Here is a 17,251-nt window from a genome sequence, read left to right on the forward strand (position 1 = left end):
ATAGAATCAATCAATTGCTTGGAAGGCACAGCACCAGAACTGCCACGACGCCGAAGAAGAGGATGGGGATGGGGATGGGGATGAGGATGACGATGACAACGCGCACGACGTCAACATTAAAGTGTCGATCAACTAAACGTTGTCGGGTCTGGGGTCTGGGGAGGAGGATGATGGAATGGGAGTGGGATATGGGAGATGGGACATGGGGAAGAGCTTGGCCTGAGGCCTGCCCAGCCAAGAGGCAAACTTCATGGCTCGCTGGAGCGGCTGGACTGGAATTGTCTTTGGAGTCGCAGACGGAGCCGGAGCCGGGGTCGGGGCCGCCACTTGGTGCTGATTCTTCAGAGCAATTGTATTTATGGACGTCTGTAATTGCATGCAGTGGCCGTGCCCAAGCCCCACGCCATCCCCATAGGCACCTCCAGCTCCAGCTCCAGCTCGAGCTCCACCTCGCTGTGTGCGGCGATGACCGAGGCACGTTTGGGGGAAAACTTTTGGGCACCTAAACAAACATCGGGGAAATATTTTGAATTGAATGCCTGTCAATATTTGACGCCTGCCGCCGCCCCCTTGGGACCGTTAGGCAAACAAGAGAATCGGTGGAAACGCTCAAGTGGTGGCACCCTTGAAATTAGAATAAATGCAAACGAATCTATGGGAATCGTTTGTTCGCCGTTCTCCGAGGCCCACAATGAAGCCATAATTCTTACCCTACCATCCCATTTCAACCCGAACCCAGCCATGCCACATGGACATGATAAAGGACTCATTAAAACATCACTTCAATGGGCTGGCCTAGCAGCCTCCAAGCCTCCCGAGCTCCAACTCAGTTCTTAGACAGCTGAAGCTGGCGGAGAGAGAGAGAGGGAGAGAGATAGGCAGAGAGATACTCGTACCCACTTGTTCAATTGCTTTGCCACTTTAAGGCCCCAACAGCACTCCAAAAGCGAACCAGTCTTTTCTATTCTCGATACCCTGTCGATTGGACGGATGGAGCGGGTAGGATGGATGCAGTTTGTAGAAGGTTCCTTAAACAACTACTCAAAACCATTGGATAGTAGTATTCCACGTTTATTTACTGGTGGGCTGTTGGAATTGGTCTTTAAAGCCAAGTCTACGATGAGATCTTTGAGATCTGCCAGTTATTCGGATATAAGATGGTCTGAAGTACTTATATTCCTTGTTTTCGGCGCAGGGATTTCTTAGATGTTGGATATATATATGGATCCAGCTTATACCAATCGGCGGCACTCAGTTTCTCCCTCATAAAGGGGTATCCAAGCTTCGAGAGCTCTCCTTCGATGTGGCATCGTGGCTTAAAGCGTACAATATTTTGAGCAAAATGGAAAGAAGACGCCAAACAAGTTGCTGGCTCGCTTGGGAGAGTAACAGTTACTTTTCCTATATATACACCGAACGTACGAGTGCGAGTGCGAGTGCGAGTGCTAGTATATATCTAATTTTTCGGGACCTGCCTGTACTGTTCCTGCTGTTCCTGCCTCGGCTGACGTCCAGTTTGGCCCGTCATGGGAAACTGCTGCCTGCTGCATGCAGCAACTGGTTGCCGCCAGTCACGAGTCGTTCCCGAGCTGGAGACCATTCTATTCTGTGCGGCTCGGTTCTGCCATGGCAGTGATGGAGGTTGGAGGATGGAGGATGGCGGCTGGAGGCTAGGGGCTGGAGCAGACACGGACTTGGCCAATTCATAAGCCCGGCTCACACACTCGCACATTATTGTAGCATTTGTGGCATTATTGTAGAGTTGTGGCTCAGTGGCTGTTGGGGTTCTTCGATTGCGGCCCCGCCGTCATGTGCGAGTCCGCGAGTCTTTCAATTTCTGTTTTGGCTGTTCTGCTGGTGGTAATACGTACGGTACTTGAGCCAATTACCCAATTAAACGCCAGCGTTTTGTGCTATCTCACCGTCCCCATCATCAGTCCCCACGCCCCCTCTTCTGATCACCCCTCCCTGCTGAGCCCCCTCCGTAGATGCCCAAATATTGATAAATATATATTGTACGTACACTCGCAGCATTTTGTAGGCTAAGACCCCTCGGCCATGCTATTTCTTTGATTTGAGTCATGTTCTGGAGGCGTGTACAATTAGCGTTTTGTTTCGGGTTCCGTTATAATGCTGCTAGGGATTATGATCCACCTCTCAACTCTCTCTCTCCTCGTCCGAAACTTGTCCATCGATTATTATCGATGCGTCTGTCGGGTCTGTTTTGACGCTTGGGGAACTTTGATGGCGATCTTGCCTGATCTTGCCTGTTGCTGTAGGGCTTCGATCGCAATCTCAATCTCAATCGATCTCTCCATCTCCATCTCTAAGCCTCCATCTCTTTGTGTGCTTTGTGTGCGAGCGCTAAGTGCTCTTCGCATCCATGTGCGAGAGTGCTTGAGTGCCCGAGAGAGGCTTTTCCAGGTGGCCTGATCCGATCTCGGACTTACCGAAACTGCATTAGGAGTTCTGGGATGGCCAACTGGGAGGCAAAAGAGAGGCTGGTTCCCATGAGAACCCCATGAATGGAGGATGGTGTGCTTTCTGTAAACGCTAGCTTCGATCTCTATACACCAGTTGGAGCAACATTGGTACAAAATAATGTGCAAAATATTGCTGTTCACAGTTTGGGCTTTTGCTGCTTTGGCAAGCGCGTTGCGAATCGCGGATCGCGAATCGTGTGAAGCACTCCCCAAGACATCGTAAAGTACAATCGTACTTATGGCGTAGATCGTATTTATGTATAGGTATATGTATATATATATAGAAAATTAACCCAGTTCGCACGTCTGTGCCGAAACAAACGCAAGAGTTTCCGAGGCAAACGAGTAGTCGGTCGGTCGTCGGGTGCGCGACAATTGCGAGGCCCCCCCTCCCCCTACTGTAAGGGGGGAAGGTAAGGGTAGCTCCGGCTGATAATCATGTCGGGGCTAATTGCAGGCGCTCCCGTCCCGGCAAAATGTGCAAATATTATTTCAAGACAGCCGCCACAAATAGCCAACCACCAACCACTATCCACCTCGCGTCCTATGTATCTATGCTCGTACTCGTATTCACATTCATATTCACATTCACTTTCCCCGCCAGGCAGAAGTGGGAGGCGGGCTGGAGACGACACCTTGCCCGATGATAAGGGGAGAACATAATTGTGGGATGACATATTGCACTGCACTGCATGCACTGAGAGAAAGTCTACTATATTTCCTATCTTCAAGAGGTGCGAGAGTCGAATCCTCGAATAGAGTTACCTTCAATACTTTCAATCAATATTGGTAAAATATGATCATACTTTTCAGTGAATAGATCAGTTTTTCCTTATATATTACATAGAGGATCCCTTTGCGAGGGCGATCGTTGTACCCCAGATGGATTTCTCGCTGTACACGCCTAAGCACTATCTTTCATATTCATACGAGTATTTCCCATACTTCCCTGCCTCTCGCTTGTGGGGCTCTCGGCCTGAATTTGGGTCAAACATGCATACTCATTGGCCTCTCCTACCATCTCCTTTATCGCACTCCCCCCTCCCCCCCACCCCCCTGGCAGCCGTGGCCCGCTGACTGTGAAGCTGTGAAGTGAAGAGAAAAAGAAACTGGAAAATCTAAAATTGTATAACCTGCTCTCCAGCGGCAGCATCGGCAGCTGCCGGTTGTTTCCTTCAACCCACTGGCCTGGCCCAGGCCCAGGTCTGGTCTGGTCTGGTCCGGCCTGGCCTGGCCTGGCCAGAGCCTCAGAGAGTATCTCTGTACGAGTACTCGTATCTGCGGTCATAAATTTCAGCCACTTTGATCTTGCCACATTCAATGTAAAGTGCTTAATGGGGGCCCAGCAGTTGACCAAAACAGCAACAGCAACAGCAACACAAATGGAGAAAAACTTAAGGAAAAATAAAGAGAAAAATAAGAAAACAAGAAGCAAAAACTAAACCTTTTGTGTGGCATAAAATTGCATTGTAATTTACAAAAATATTTCCAGTTCTCATTGTGCCACCCCCTGTACCCCCCTGTACCCCCCCTGTACGGCCGTGTGTTCAGGTCTCCCCAGAGATTTTAATCGTTGTCGCCAGCGTCGCCTTGTCAACGTTGTTGGTCCCCCCCCACCGCCGACTCCTAGACCCCATCTGAACGATCCCAGCGAGCGTTTTATGCTGCTTTACATTGGCGTCGCATTTTTTGCGGCTACTGCTGCCAACATTGATCACGACTGGCCAGATAGTCCAGAGCTGGAAGGAGAAGCCAGAGCCAGGTCTAGCCGCTCGCTGCACCGACCGACTCGAGAGCTACAAGTGTAGGTTATATATATACATGTATATATCTGTATATATATATATATATAGTGGAGTGGTGGAGTGTATTTATACACGGCATTCTTTCTATGGAAACAATTGCATAAAATGTGAATCCTGATAGCGACAGAAACACAGCCAGCCACAGACTGCCGTCTTCTGCCGTCTTCTGCCGACTTCTTCGACTGGGAAATGGTCAAGTCAAGTGGGCAAACAGTAGGAGACCTGTCCGAGGTCCCAGGCACGAACGAGTACAGGACAGAGGCCCAGTCGGACAGTCGGACAGTCGGACAGAGAGTTTATGATTCCTGCAGATGCCCATGAGACAATGGACCATCATAATGGATGACTGTGACTCTGGAGGAAGGAAATTCGATTGGATTGGAGTGCCCTTTCTCCCAGTCACTTTTCGGCTTGTACCGAACGAAAGAAAAGCCAGACACACCCCTGAACAGCCCGAAAGAGCAAAAGTGCACTCAAATATGTACACCTCAGCGGACAGCGGACAGTGGGCCTCCTGCCTCGTCTCGCCACTTGCCACGAATGGTCCTGCAAAAAGGCAGCACCAAGCAGAGAGAGAGAGAATGAGAATAGTGAGGGGACCCCCTCAGGCGTGGAGGTCAGGCGAAAGGTTAAACTGACAAGATTGACAAGCGGCACACCAAACGGCGACGACAGCCCTGGGCCCATGGAGGGGCGGTCTAGAGCTGCGACCGGGTCTGGGGGACCCTTTGTTTCCGTGTCTGTGGGCCCAACCGAAATGGAACTTTGGAAACTATCTTATAATTGCCGCATTGCATGTTGCCAGGTTTCAACTTTGATATTAGCCACAGTCTCAGTCCCCGTCCCCGTCCCCGTCCCCATCCCCATCCCAGAGACTAGTTTGGTGAGAATGGTGGCGGCTTGGCGCACCCTCTACATTTCTGTTTAAATGTAAGACCCCATAAACCTATACTTTTTGTTTGTTTTTGCACTGGATACGAGTACGAGTATATGCAAAGTGGGAACGACTGCGGCTCCCCTTTGGCATATTGCGAGCAGACTTTGAGGCAGCCCTCAGCCTCCCCTTGGAGCTATCATCAACAATGCACATTCCGTACTCCGAATCCCTGGCGGTTCTGTTCTGTTCTGTTCTGTTCCCTCTGCTAATTGCATGGGAAACTTCTCAAGAGTCGATGCTGATGATGGATGGTTCCTGCTTAGAAGTCACTTGGAATTAGCCACTCCAGTGGGGTACTCTGATTAGAGGGTGCGCTTCGTTGGGGTCCCAGTGAATGAGGTAGAGGCGAACACGGAAGGAAACCCCCATTGAGTAGTTCTTAAAGAAAGAAAGAGTATTTGGCCATTCAACGTGCCACTTTTGGCTTGCACCTTTTCCATAATTTTCCCATTAATTACGAGTATGTCTGCCGCCTCTCCACTCCACTCCCCTCCACTCAACGCTTGCAACTGTCACTGCCACTGCCACTGCCACTGCCACTGCCACTGCCACTGCCACTGCAGCTGCAATTCTTCTGCAAATGATGTAAGGGCCGACGGAGAAATGACATTTGTTGTCAGCCTCTTCAGTGGCTAGAGGCTGCAGTCCCTTCCCGGGTCTCAGTCTCAGTCTGTGGCTGTAGAAATCCCAGCCAGCCCAAGGCCCGTCCCGGTCCGGTGCGCTCCGGGCCCCAAGTGAATCGAATGCACAGCTGTCACAATGTTTTATCATTTAATTTTCATAATAAAAACAAAACCATGTGAACAGCCAGCTCAAAGGGGGAAGGAAAGAGCGAAAGGGGGATGCGGATTGAACGGATGAGATCGGAAGCTATGCCATAATGCCCCGCGCCGGGAGGGCCAGGTGTGTGGGCGTCGTCTCGACCCACGTCGAGATGGAGATTGAGCTGGAGCTGGTGGCTGGTGGCTGGTGGCTGGAGCTGGTGTCTGCCGGCAGGCAGCTGCGAATTATTATTTAACGACTTCTTCAGTTTATGTCTTAACACTCGGTGTACGGCTCTTTTTTCGGCAAGTGTTTTCGCCAACGCCAAAGTGAAAGTGAATCGACAGGGGCTGGGGCTGGGGCTGGGGCAGGGGCAGGGGCTGTGGCAGGGGCAGCATTTACAGCTGACACTGCACTTGGTTTGGGTGCTTCGAGCTGCCTCGTTTCGGTTGTCGCTCTGTTGTTGCACCTGAACTCTAGCTTCAGATCGGGCTAAAACTTCCCAGCTCTCGGCTAACAACAACAATTAGTGTTTATTTGTTGTTGTTGCCGTGTGTCGCTTTTCTGCGAAGCTTCGTCAACTTCAACTCCAATTAGAGTGTCAGTTTAATGAACTGCCTGAGCAGCGTGTTTGTCAAGGCGCCTACCCCGAGGCCCCATGCCCCATGCCCCCAGCCCCCAGCCCGTAGCCTCTCGGACAGACCCTAACTCGGGGGGACCCTAACTGCACTACACGATGCAGATTATGATGGCTCGTTGGGCTTAAACGGCGGCCTTAACCTCTGCTTCAATAGTGTCTGCTTTCCTTGTGGAACTATCATTAATGATCGTCTGGTTTTACTCTGCAGATCATCAGCGAAATGGCGGAAATCGTGTACACCGCATTGGACTACAATCTGCCCGAGGACGAGGAGTGCCAGATGTCGCAGGAGCTCGAGAATCTGTTCAACTTTATGACAGCAGATGGTGAGTACAGTCTATAGAGTATATAGTGTAGACGGATAAGCCCCTAAATCGGGAAAGAACTGTTCCGATTGAGTGTTTCTTTGTTCGTTTATTACTTATCGCAGTGATGTAATGTTTCATAGTTATTCACACAATATTCTGTGCGATTGAGTCACTTTCCGAAGGGGCCTATCCCTCGAAGAGCAGCCTTCAAGCGGAAACCCCATTCTATCAAACCGCACAGCTGCACAGCTGAAAACAAGATGAAGGTCTCTCTTCCAGATCTCCCCTGGCACATGAATCACGTTAAACTTTGATAAATGAATCTAAATGAAACAGAAATGTGTACTCGTATCGCCCGGGGAGGGGATGTTGACCTTATTCTTGCCTTCGAAGGGGCTAACTATCTTAACTATTTCTCGTTGCAGAGACTGACGAGGATTGCATCGACGAGGGCATCGACGAGGGCGACAAGCGCTGGGACGACGAGGCGGAGGAGGAGCGCAACGATACCAAAGAACTAGAGCACATAATCGAGGTAAGTTTCGGTTTGCGATCTGACATTTGAGATGCCAAAAGTACACACACCAAAATCCATGACTCAGAGAGGGGGGTGCGCCACACCGTGGCGTGACCTTTTGACCGGGCTCAATCTGCTCCATTTGGCCAGCAGCACATTTGACATATAAATATGCTACGAGTGGTATCGATGTATCGATGGATCTGTGGGAAAACTAGTTTGGCGCGCGTTACAGTTAGACAGCGAGAGAGAGAGGGAGAGAGGAGGAGAGGGAGCGGGTTGCGCTGTATCTGTATCTGTGTATCTGTTTATCTGTATCGCGGCTAACCGCAGCCAACAAGCATAGCCTGGCCCGGGTTCTACTTGGATTACGAGTACCTGACTGGAAAAAAACAATTTGCAATCGCTTCTCGATTGCACTCTTAGCCGCAATGTTAAATAACCAAAATAACCATCAAGACAAGCGCTTTCGTAATCACACGGAAATCATCGAGAATCGAGAATCCAGAATCCGAAACCTCTCCGCTGCACTTGATTTCACAGACAAATGGATTTCTGGAATTTTCCCCCATTCCGCCTTAGCCACTCCCCCTTTCGCCTTCTGGGGAACCAGCTGAGGATCGCTATCATCGCCCAGGCCCCGTGGCATTGGGGCGTGTGATAAACCTCACACCGTTGCTGATTGAGTCCAAGTCCGATCCGTTCTGTCCGAGCGCCCCGGGGGAGGTCCGCGAGAGGCCGCTCCAGCTCTAATGAGCCACTTTATGGAATTGACACATTGATGTCAGGCAACAGTGAGCAAACTTCTGCCAGAATCCATGCCCCATGCCTCCCAACAGACTTTTCTAACACACAAACGAAAAGTGGAAAAGTGCCAGAGTATCCGCAGCTGATGTGAGTAAATTTTCACCGCATTTGGCCTGTATTTTGAATTTGAAATTGTTGCTTATCTTGTTACAATATCTCCAGATGATGTGCCAGAATAATAGCTGATTTCTGTAGTTCTGTGTCTTGCCTCAAAGAGGTCATCTGAGCCCATAGTGCACTCTCTCTCTCTACTGAGGGCTCGAGGAATCTTTGGGAACAGGAAACCCACTTTCCTGGTCTATATTTAGTATTATCTTAATGAAAAGTGGTTTGAAATTAGCCGGAAACCGATACAAAGTTATCTATTCTCCGAATGGCTGCCGTATTTTGAGAGATTCCCATGCCTGATATGCCAACAATAGTAAGAGCCACTAAAAAGGAGACAGACCCTACAGGGATGGTCCTACAACAGTAGCAATAAATTCTTCATATTAATCGTAGAGTACTGCTATAGATTCTCCTCTTAAAAGTATCCAAATTCCAATATCCCGTCCAACAATGCGAAACGATTTCAATAGCTTCGTTTAAGCCCCGTTTAATCACACTCGCAATCACCCTCTCGTTTCAGACCTGCAGAAACCACCTGCAGATGCCCGCCTTGGCGGACAATCACTACAAAGCCGTGTGCCGGGCCCTGGCAACGGAGACAATAGAGCTGCGCGTGTTCCTCCAGCAAGTCCTGAACAATGGTGAGTGTTTGGCCTTAGATCAATCATTCGGCAATCGGGGGACTAATGCACCAATGGATCATTCTCTACCACAGGTGCCGAGAAGCTGATCAAGGCCGCAGAATCGTCTGCGACCACACAGAAAGAACTGGCGAAGCTGGGCTTCAACGACTGGGTAAGATCTATCTGTCTATCTATCCCCCCACCGCGAGACACCCGCTAGACAGCCGAGTTATGCAATCCGTACAGCTCCACTAATGGCCTCTGAAGTGGGCTACCGACTCACGATCACTGCTCGTTGGCACACCTCTTCGAACAGAGTTTGGCCATAAGCCATAGCCATAGCCATAGACATAGCCATCATCATCATAATCATTATCGCAGAGATAGACTGAGAGATCACGCACGATGTCCGCACATGGGGGGGGGTTTTCCTCTGCGGTACGGCGGAAAAAGTGAACTATTTCATGCTTAGGTATTGCCAAATGAAATTCACTTTTAATTTCAATAATGGGCCCGCGGCGACCGACTGATTCCACTTCCACAACCACTCGACCATCATCCTAATGAGTTCACCGCCACCACCGCCGCCATCTATTCCATCTGTTTTCTGCGAGAAACTCGTGCGAATTGTATGGGCCACACATTAGTCTATAAATTTGTGTGTTCGGGTGACCTTTGCCGAATGTGTCGAGGCCGTCACAGGAATTTGCCATCACCGTTGGACCTCCGGAACCCATTGAGACCCACACGCAAATGGGCCAGACACGCAAAGACTCGGAGTGGCGCGAAAACATATACTAGAGTGGAGTGCGGAGTGGAGTAGAGTGGAGTGGAGGGGCTTTACTTTACCGTTCGAGGTGTGTTCGGTTCGTATTGGAACCTCTTCGGTCCAGGGTTCTCCAGAGAATAGATCGAAAAGCTCTTTCAAATACTGTCAAATAATGTAATCCCAGTGCTAATTGGTTGGAATATGCTCGAAGAGATTCTTAGAAGCGTTCGATTTATATGAACTGCTAATCAAATTAAACCCAATTTATTCTTTCATTTCGGGTTTGGATTCAAGCACGTAATCAATGCTAAAAGCTTGACTTGGAGAGCACTCCGTTCTCTGAGGGAGAGTTTTTTCCACAGAAAACTTTCTTGAAGCGAGAGAGTACTTCCCTTGTCGTCTGACCACTAATGATCCCTAGGCTCGGACTTTCCTTAAATTTGCAATCACAACGACCTGCCCCTGTGCCCGGACACCTATCCTCGCGTTTCTCGTAATTTCTCCGCCTTGGGCCCCCAGGCCCGCTCCGGGATCACGTCATTCGTTTGCCAATGTTTGCATGTTTGATAGCACAGAAAAACCGCAAAACCCAAACAAGCAAATGGAAAACTTTGCGTGCGAGCCAAACGACAAATCATGCGAGCATGTAATAGTTGCTCATTCCAGTACACCCAATACATATGTACCCCATACGAGTGTGTACACATCTGAGAGTATCTTCACGCCACATTCGTAATTAAATAAATAGACCATAAATATTTTTGTTTGGCCTTTTCGTGCCAGCTCGCTGTGCATTTGCATGTGTTGAAAGCCGGCGATTAAAGAAGGCGCAGTCGTCTCTGCCAATTGCCAATTAATTGGCCAGACAGGTGGGCCAGCCATCATCATCGGGCTCGAAGCACTCGAGTGTGCGTTGTCTTGTGGCTTGTTGTCACACGAATACTGATACCCGGAATCTCAGTGCGAAACGTAGTTTCAGGCCATTGTTGGCTTGATTAAAAGCGCTCTTATCACTTCCTAGCTGTTCGATAAGAGCCCGCTTCTTGTGCTTCTTGGCCCGCCTGGCCATTCGATTGGCCTCTCTCCACTCTCCACTCTCCACTGTCTACTGTCTATTGTTTTTGTGCTCCAGCTACTGCTTTTTGCGGTAGTCCGACGCCCAAGACCCAAGAAGTGTGTCTCTAGTCAGCGTTTTATCAGTTTTTCCCAGAAACCAACAGCCTTCAGAATGTCACAAACCGAGACAAAGATTGCAGAAAGAGTTCTGTTTTTTTTGGGGAAATTTACATATATTTTGTTTGCGATTCTGCTTGGAGGTTGCTACGAGTATGATGGAATGGCGGATGCTCTCTTTCCGAAATCGGAAGGTGATTCCCCGTTCGATGCCAAATGCTTCTCTCATCAACCATATCGCAGCGGGCAGACATCGGGTCTGTTGTCTGTGTTTCGGTTTGCTGCCTGCCGTCATGAGGAGGATGACGATGATGACGATATGGGCCAGCTCCTATGCTAATGTGCCGATCCAGACGATGCAAATGTTGTACGCACATGGTACCATGGTACATGTACAACCCCAACAAAGCAACAAAGCCGGAAGCTGGCCCCACGTAAGGGGGGTCGGGGGTCTTGCATTAATTGAAGCGTGGCGTGGCATCTTTAGCGTTTCCAGATCTCTTTTTGCGGGTGCAACGTTTGTGTCAAAACATGTGCTGGCATGCCCTCGGCTGTGGTTGAAATGCGATCCCGAGCCGAGCCGATCCGATCCGATCCGATCCCGTTTTGCATAGTTAATGAGCTGTCTCGAAAATGCACTGCCACCGATTGGGCGCGAGTGGTGTGGCAGGAACAGGAAAAGCGCATGCTGCAGTGGAAAGTGAAAACGCGAATTGCTGTTACATATAGCCGGCCCCCAGCCTCCTCGCAGCCTCTCCTCTCCATTGTGTGCTAAATAGTCGAAGTCTTCCTGCACATCGCGCGGCATTCAACACACATTACTCATACGCACAGTTAGCAGTTGGCTTGTCATGTGGCAAGTGGCAAGTGGCATGTGGCATGTGGCATGTCTGGCATTAATCAGCCATTGCATTGGCCTGCCGCAACGGGAGCCTCAATTATATTGGCTAATTAAATGGAAAATATTCGTAACGGGGTTGGGGCCTAAAAGTGAAATGCGCCCAAAGCGCCTCTTGGATGGGGCAAGTGGCAAGTGGCTGACAGTTGACTTATCCTCTGATTTGTGGTTACCTTTCTTCCTCCCTTCAAACCCGAACCGAAGCACGAACTGGAGGTGTGGCGAGCCCTGCAAGTAGGTGGCAATAGTCGCGGTGTAGCATGTCCCTAGTTGCATTGCATTGCATTGCATTGCATGTCTTGTTCTATCCGTTCTATGTACTATCTCTGAACAACACACTTTCCCCATTTGCAGGCACGCTTCTGGGTGCAGGTGATCGACGAGCTGCGCCGCGGCGTCCGCCTGAAGAAGAGCAACTTCGAGCGCACACCCATCGAATACGAGCTGACGCCCTACGAGATACTCATGGGGGATATCCGAGCCAAGTAAGTTGAGTTCCCACACAAAGCCCAAGGCAGAAGGCACAAGGCACAAGGCACATCCAATCAACAACGAAATTTCTCTTTACAGAAAGTATCAGTTGCGCAAGGTGATGGTCAATGGAGATATACCGCCGCGCGTCAAGAAAGATGCCCATGCCATGATCTTGGAGTTCATTAGGTCACGGCCGCCATTGAAGAAGGTGTGTAATGCCCCCAATCCAACCACAGCAACAACCACAACCAATTCCAGTCCCAAGTGAACCTCCCCCCCCTTCTGGCGGGTTTAAATTTTCACTTCACTTTCTTTATGGAGGAAGCATCTCTGCATATACTTTGTGGCTTCCAATAAAATTTAAGAGTTCCATTTTTGAAGCAAAACTAATTTTCGTTGCCATATTTTTTCTTTTCTTGTTCTATTCCCTTTCCCCACCGTCATCGTCCACCAGGCCTCCGAACGGCAACTGGGCCCGCCCCGGATGTGCACGCCCACGCCCAGAGAACAGCTCATGGAGTCCATACGGCAGGGCAAGGAGCTGAAGCAGATCACCCCGCCAAAGGCACCCCCTCTGAGGCAGAGAAGTAAGTCCAACGAAATAGAATTAGTTCAGAAAAAAACAAGGGTATATCCTACTGCATGTAATATATTGAATAGGTCAAGGAGTAAGGTAGATCCATCCCAGTTACTGGATCGGAAAGACCTTTAGCTATTCACTTTTCTAACCCAAATACTATTCGAGTGTGGCAGAAGACTGCTTGGTGGCTTGGTTGCATCCCACATCCTATATAAAGTGACCTTCATGGTGGTTTCCTCTCCTATATATCCCCTGTGATCTCCACATACACTCCTATATTGTATGTACAAGTCCTGACATCAACGATAGTCATAAACTGACGACAAAGGGCATCACCAAATCGCCTGTCAATAGATTTCCCGGCACCAGCCGACTCGGTGTCGAAAGAAATACCTGGGCCTTTCCACAGTGACTGCCAAAAATAGATGCCGCCTCTAATCTTTGGTGGGTGTCTGTCTCCATCTGCCGCATCCATCCTCTCGGTGTGTTGTCATCGGCGATTTCCAATTTTAAACGCCAGCCGCCCATAAATTGTTGTCATACTCCGCGTACGCGTGTGCTTACACAGGCAGATGTCGCCTCTCGAAGACACCGAGTGGGAAAGAGACAAAGAGAGAGAGAGAGGAAAACTTGTTAGTCGCACAACTTTTCACTGCACTTGTCGTCCGGGGAGCTCCATTGTCCGTCGGTCCCTCTGTCCTCCCAATCTGTCTTTTTCTTTCTGTTTCTCCATGAGAGTCTGCCGGCCGCAGTGCAGTGCAGTGCAGCGCGCATGCCAACATAGATCAAAAACGGCCACTTTTTCCAATCCCCAGTCCCCAAACCCCAAACCCCAAACCCAATCCCCAATCCCAATCCAAAATCCACAATCCGCTCTGCTGAAGGAAGCGTGCAAAACTGTGACACACAAAGATAGCGACAACAACGACAACGACCAAGCCAGGCACGACAACGACAACCTCACCTTAGACAGTGTATGTTTGTCCGTTGGTCTGTCTGTTTGCCGTTGTTTGTTGCTTTTCTTTTGCGGCTGGGAATCTTGTTTGCCTCCGATATGCAGCTGCTGACCGAAAAATATGTTTTGCCTGTCGAAAAACCTACTCCATTGGTCAGCATATACATATAGTTTGCCCATTACTGAATGAACTAGATAAGTACCAGATTTGTACGAGTTGGATCAAGTTCATCCAGATGAAAATCCGAAATTTGGTTGGGAGTAGGTCCGAGTAGGACATCCTTTAAGCAACCATTTTACACACTTTAGTGCATTACCCATCGATTTAACAATTTTCGTAAAAACTTATCCGATAATCATAGGGGCAATCTTATTGGGAAACCATAAATTCAGCACTGAAGATATTCGGCTTAAAGATCTTCTACCTTATTCAACTAAAGTCAAACAGGCGTTCTCAAGGGGAATTCCTTATACGGAAAATTCGTAGTACAGAACTTTTTTTTGTAGAATATAGCATGGCATTGTTATGGAAATAAATTCGTTATATAGAAAGCTTCCTTGTGTGGATGATCGTAATAGAGAAGTTCGACTGTAGTAGGTTGCGTTCTATCACCCATATTGCACGTTTTACTGCAGATTTTAAAGACTACGAACTTTTCAGTACCAGATCACGTAGATAAACCATCTATGTACATACATTTGTATGTAGTATGTAGTTCATTCTTAATTTTGACATGTACAATGTAATTTTAGCCGATTTGATCGTGCTCGATGCGATCCCTTTACTCAAAAATAGCAAGAAGGAAGCGTTTCCGGCCCAATAAAGTGCATATTTTCTTCATCAGCGTCAATAGCTGAGTGATGTTTTTCTGTTCGTCTTGATTGTCGCCTTCTTGTTTAAATAATAACAATATACTAAATGATTTTTACATGCTTGCTACATATACAACTACGGGATAATGACATCGACAAGAGAGCTCAAAATTGTGCACGACTTTTAGGCTGAATTGTATAGTAGTGTCTACAGATCGTCCAGCGGAAATATATATTATTGGGCCGTAGCTAGTTTTTGGGGAATATGAACAGCTTTTTGGGCGAGTATCTGTAGGTTTCTGTACCTCGTAGCTGTAGTGAGAGTACCTCGTACGTTCCTATTTAGTTGTCACTTGAACTCCTGTTTATTAGTGCTAATGAATACCTGCCTAACATGTTGAATACAAATACTAGTACTTTCAAAGGACAGATGCCAAATGTCATCATACCGCTTCCATTTTTAGGCGACCCTGAACTCCCATCTTTATTGTGATTGAGAACATTTTCAAATTTGGCTGCAACTTTGATTTCAATACCCCAGACACCGACCCCCTTTGCTTATTCATAAGCTGCGCTGTCCTTGCCATCGCGTTCTGCCTCTACGTCATCACCCGAACCACCTACCCAAGGAGTGACGTAAAAGTCCCCCCACCAAACAAAACAACACAATGAGTGGCCAAAACAAAAGTACGCTCTCCTCTCCTCTCACTCTCTGGCTCAAGCTCTCCTTAAACGGCGGAGAGTCGCCGCGCTCAGAGAAGTCTCTGCGCAGGCGCGCTGGGAATAACTAGTTCCCTACTATATATGGTTATACCATGCGTTGGGGCGAATATTTATAAATTAAAACTCAACATTTATTGGATTTTTTCGTAATTTTGTATTGGAAGAGGAGTACAGAGTTCATATGGGTGCTATCGGTGTATTATTCCTAGCAAACATTCGACATCCAGTGTAAAGCGAGTGCAAACCATTTAGGCCACCAAAGAGCGAAGCTGGCTCACCTTTTATGGATATACCACTCTCTCTCGCTGGCTTGTAACGGGTTTGGGGTTGGGGGGTTCCGTGTTTTGAGTCTTGGCGGTTGCGCCCCATTCGTTCGGTGTTGTTTCTGCTGTTTGGAGGAGTGGACGTGGACTCCATTGATTATGTTGAGAGCGGTGGGAGCGTGGCGCGGATGCGGAAAAGAAACAAAAAAACTGGATGATTAATAGAACCAAAAGCGGCCTAGTGGAAAGTTATAGTGGAAAACCGGCCGTCAGTCAATCCGTCAGTCAGTCAGTCAGCCAGCCAGCCTGGCAGTGGGGGGAGGGACACAGCCGGACACAACCCTCGGAGCAGCAGAGCAGGCAGCCCTGTGGGGTTGATTCCGTTACCATTCGTTGTACTCCCCGGATCGATAGCCCGAATGCAACCGTGTGGCACACAAAGAGCGAAAAGTGAAAAGGTAACAAGAGTGAGCCGAAGTGCGATTCGAGAAGTGCCGCGGAAGTGGAGCACCAGGCACCAAGCACCAAGCACCTAGCGCTTAGCACCATCCAGCACTCGGCCAGTCGGACATGTGGAGGCTGTAATCCGTGACCGATTCGAGAAGCGCTCAAATGGACTCCAAGCCCGGGATGCCCAGTGCCAAGCGCTCCACTGCCGCGTCGGTGTTCAAGAGCCACCACGTGGTGCGCGACGTGGATGTGGTGGACGTGGGCAGCGATGCTTCCCTCTACTGCGGCTCCGACGGGGACAGCAATCTCTGCCAGTCGGAGTCCCAGCAGCAGCCGCAGCCTCAGCCAACGCCTCGCGCCGCGCCGCGTGCAACAGCCTCGTCAGCAGGAGTCCCCAATCCTCCGACACCCAAGCCACGGCAGGCCGTCAAGTCATCAAAAGGTAACCCGAAAACGGCTCCATGCCCCAATACTGCTTTGGGCCACGAAATTGCTCTGCTCTGCTCTGCTTTGACCTGGTTTCAATTTCAGCCTCGTCTATACTCTTGTTTGTGTGTGTGTGTGTGTGTGTGGGGGACGGCGGTTCAGAGGTGGGGTGGCATGCCCCAAGGCATTGTATGTGTTTAAGGAGTAAATCCGAACCGCCTGCAGTGGCTCTGGTAATTGCAGTCATGATACGACTTCGACTCCGACTCCGACTCCCAGCTCCCGTCATTAAAGCCATTAAGCAATCCGCAGAGGAAACTGCATTCGGTGTGGAGAAGTGTGGATACCCTTCAGCATTGGGCAATTCAAAAAAGTATCTCCAGTCTGAAACCTGGTTCTGGGCCACGGGTCAAAGGCCAACGCGCTTGCAGAGCGTGCAGTCCAGTCGCTGGTGGTCTCTCAGCCCCCTGCTCAGTCACGTACCGGCTGTTATGGGGCCTACGGGTCGTAAAGTGTATCTTCGACAAGCTGAAAAGCGAAGCGACCCCTTCCGCTCCAGAAGTTCCCAGGCATTGCACAAACCTCAAGCCAGCCGCTCTGCGGAGTGATTTCATAAGTAGAACCATTAAGTGCGCTGGCTCTTAACGGTTTTCGTGTGTGGAATGGCCGGTAAAAAGTGCGAGGCGGCGCCGTGTTGACAACTTCCAACTTCAGTGGAAGGCCTCCTCTAATTGCGC

The 17,251-nt window shown here is 49.2% G+C and overlaps 1 protein-coding gene across 4 annotated transcripts in view; it reads left to right on the top strand.

Annotated features, from left to right (window-relative positions):
• The window catches only part of LOC108162431 (protein spire), a 40,073-nt gene that overhangs the window by 18,448 nt on the left and 4,374 nt on the right, over nucleotides 1-17,251 (top strand). For 3 of the 4 annotated variants that reach the window (XM_017297166.2, XM_033393835.1, XM_033393837.1), the window contains exons 3-9: nucleotides 6,836-6,953; nucleotides 7,361-7,470; nucleotides 8,888-9,008; nucleotides 9,083-9,162; nucleotides 12,185-12,315; nucleotides 12,401-12,512; nucleotides 12,759-12,891. In XM_017297166.2, coding sequence (XP_017152655.2) covers nucleotides 6,836-6,953; nucleotides 7,361-7,470; nucleotides 8,888-9,008; nucleotides 9,083-9,162; nucleotides 12,185-12,315; nucleotides 12,401-12,512; nucleotides 12,759-12,891 — 805 coding nt within the window. Of the gene's footprint in view, nucleotides 1-6,835; nucleotides 6,954-7,360; nucleotides 7,471-8,887; nucleotides 9,009-9,082; nucleotides 9,163-12,184; nucleotides 12,316-12,400; nucleotides 12,513-12,758; nucleotides 12,892-15,767; nucleotides 16,531-17,251 lie in introns of those variants that run through there. The other variant, XM_033393836.1, reaches the window with a different exon arrangement.

Source organism: Drosophila miranda, chromosome 4 (assembly GCF_003369915.1).
Source record: "Drosophila miranda strain MSH22 chromosome 4, D.miranda_PacBio2.1, whole genome shotgun sequence".
NCBI lineage: Eukaryota > Metazoa > Arthropoda > Insecta > Diptera > Drosophilidae > Drosophila > Drosophila miranda.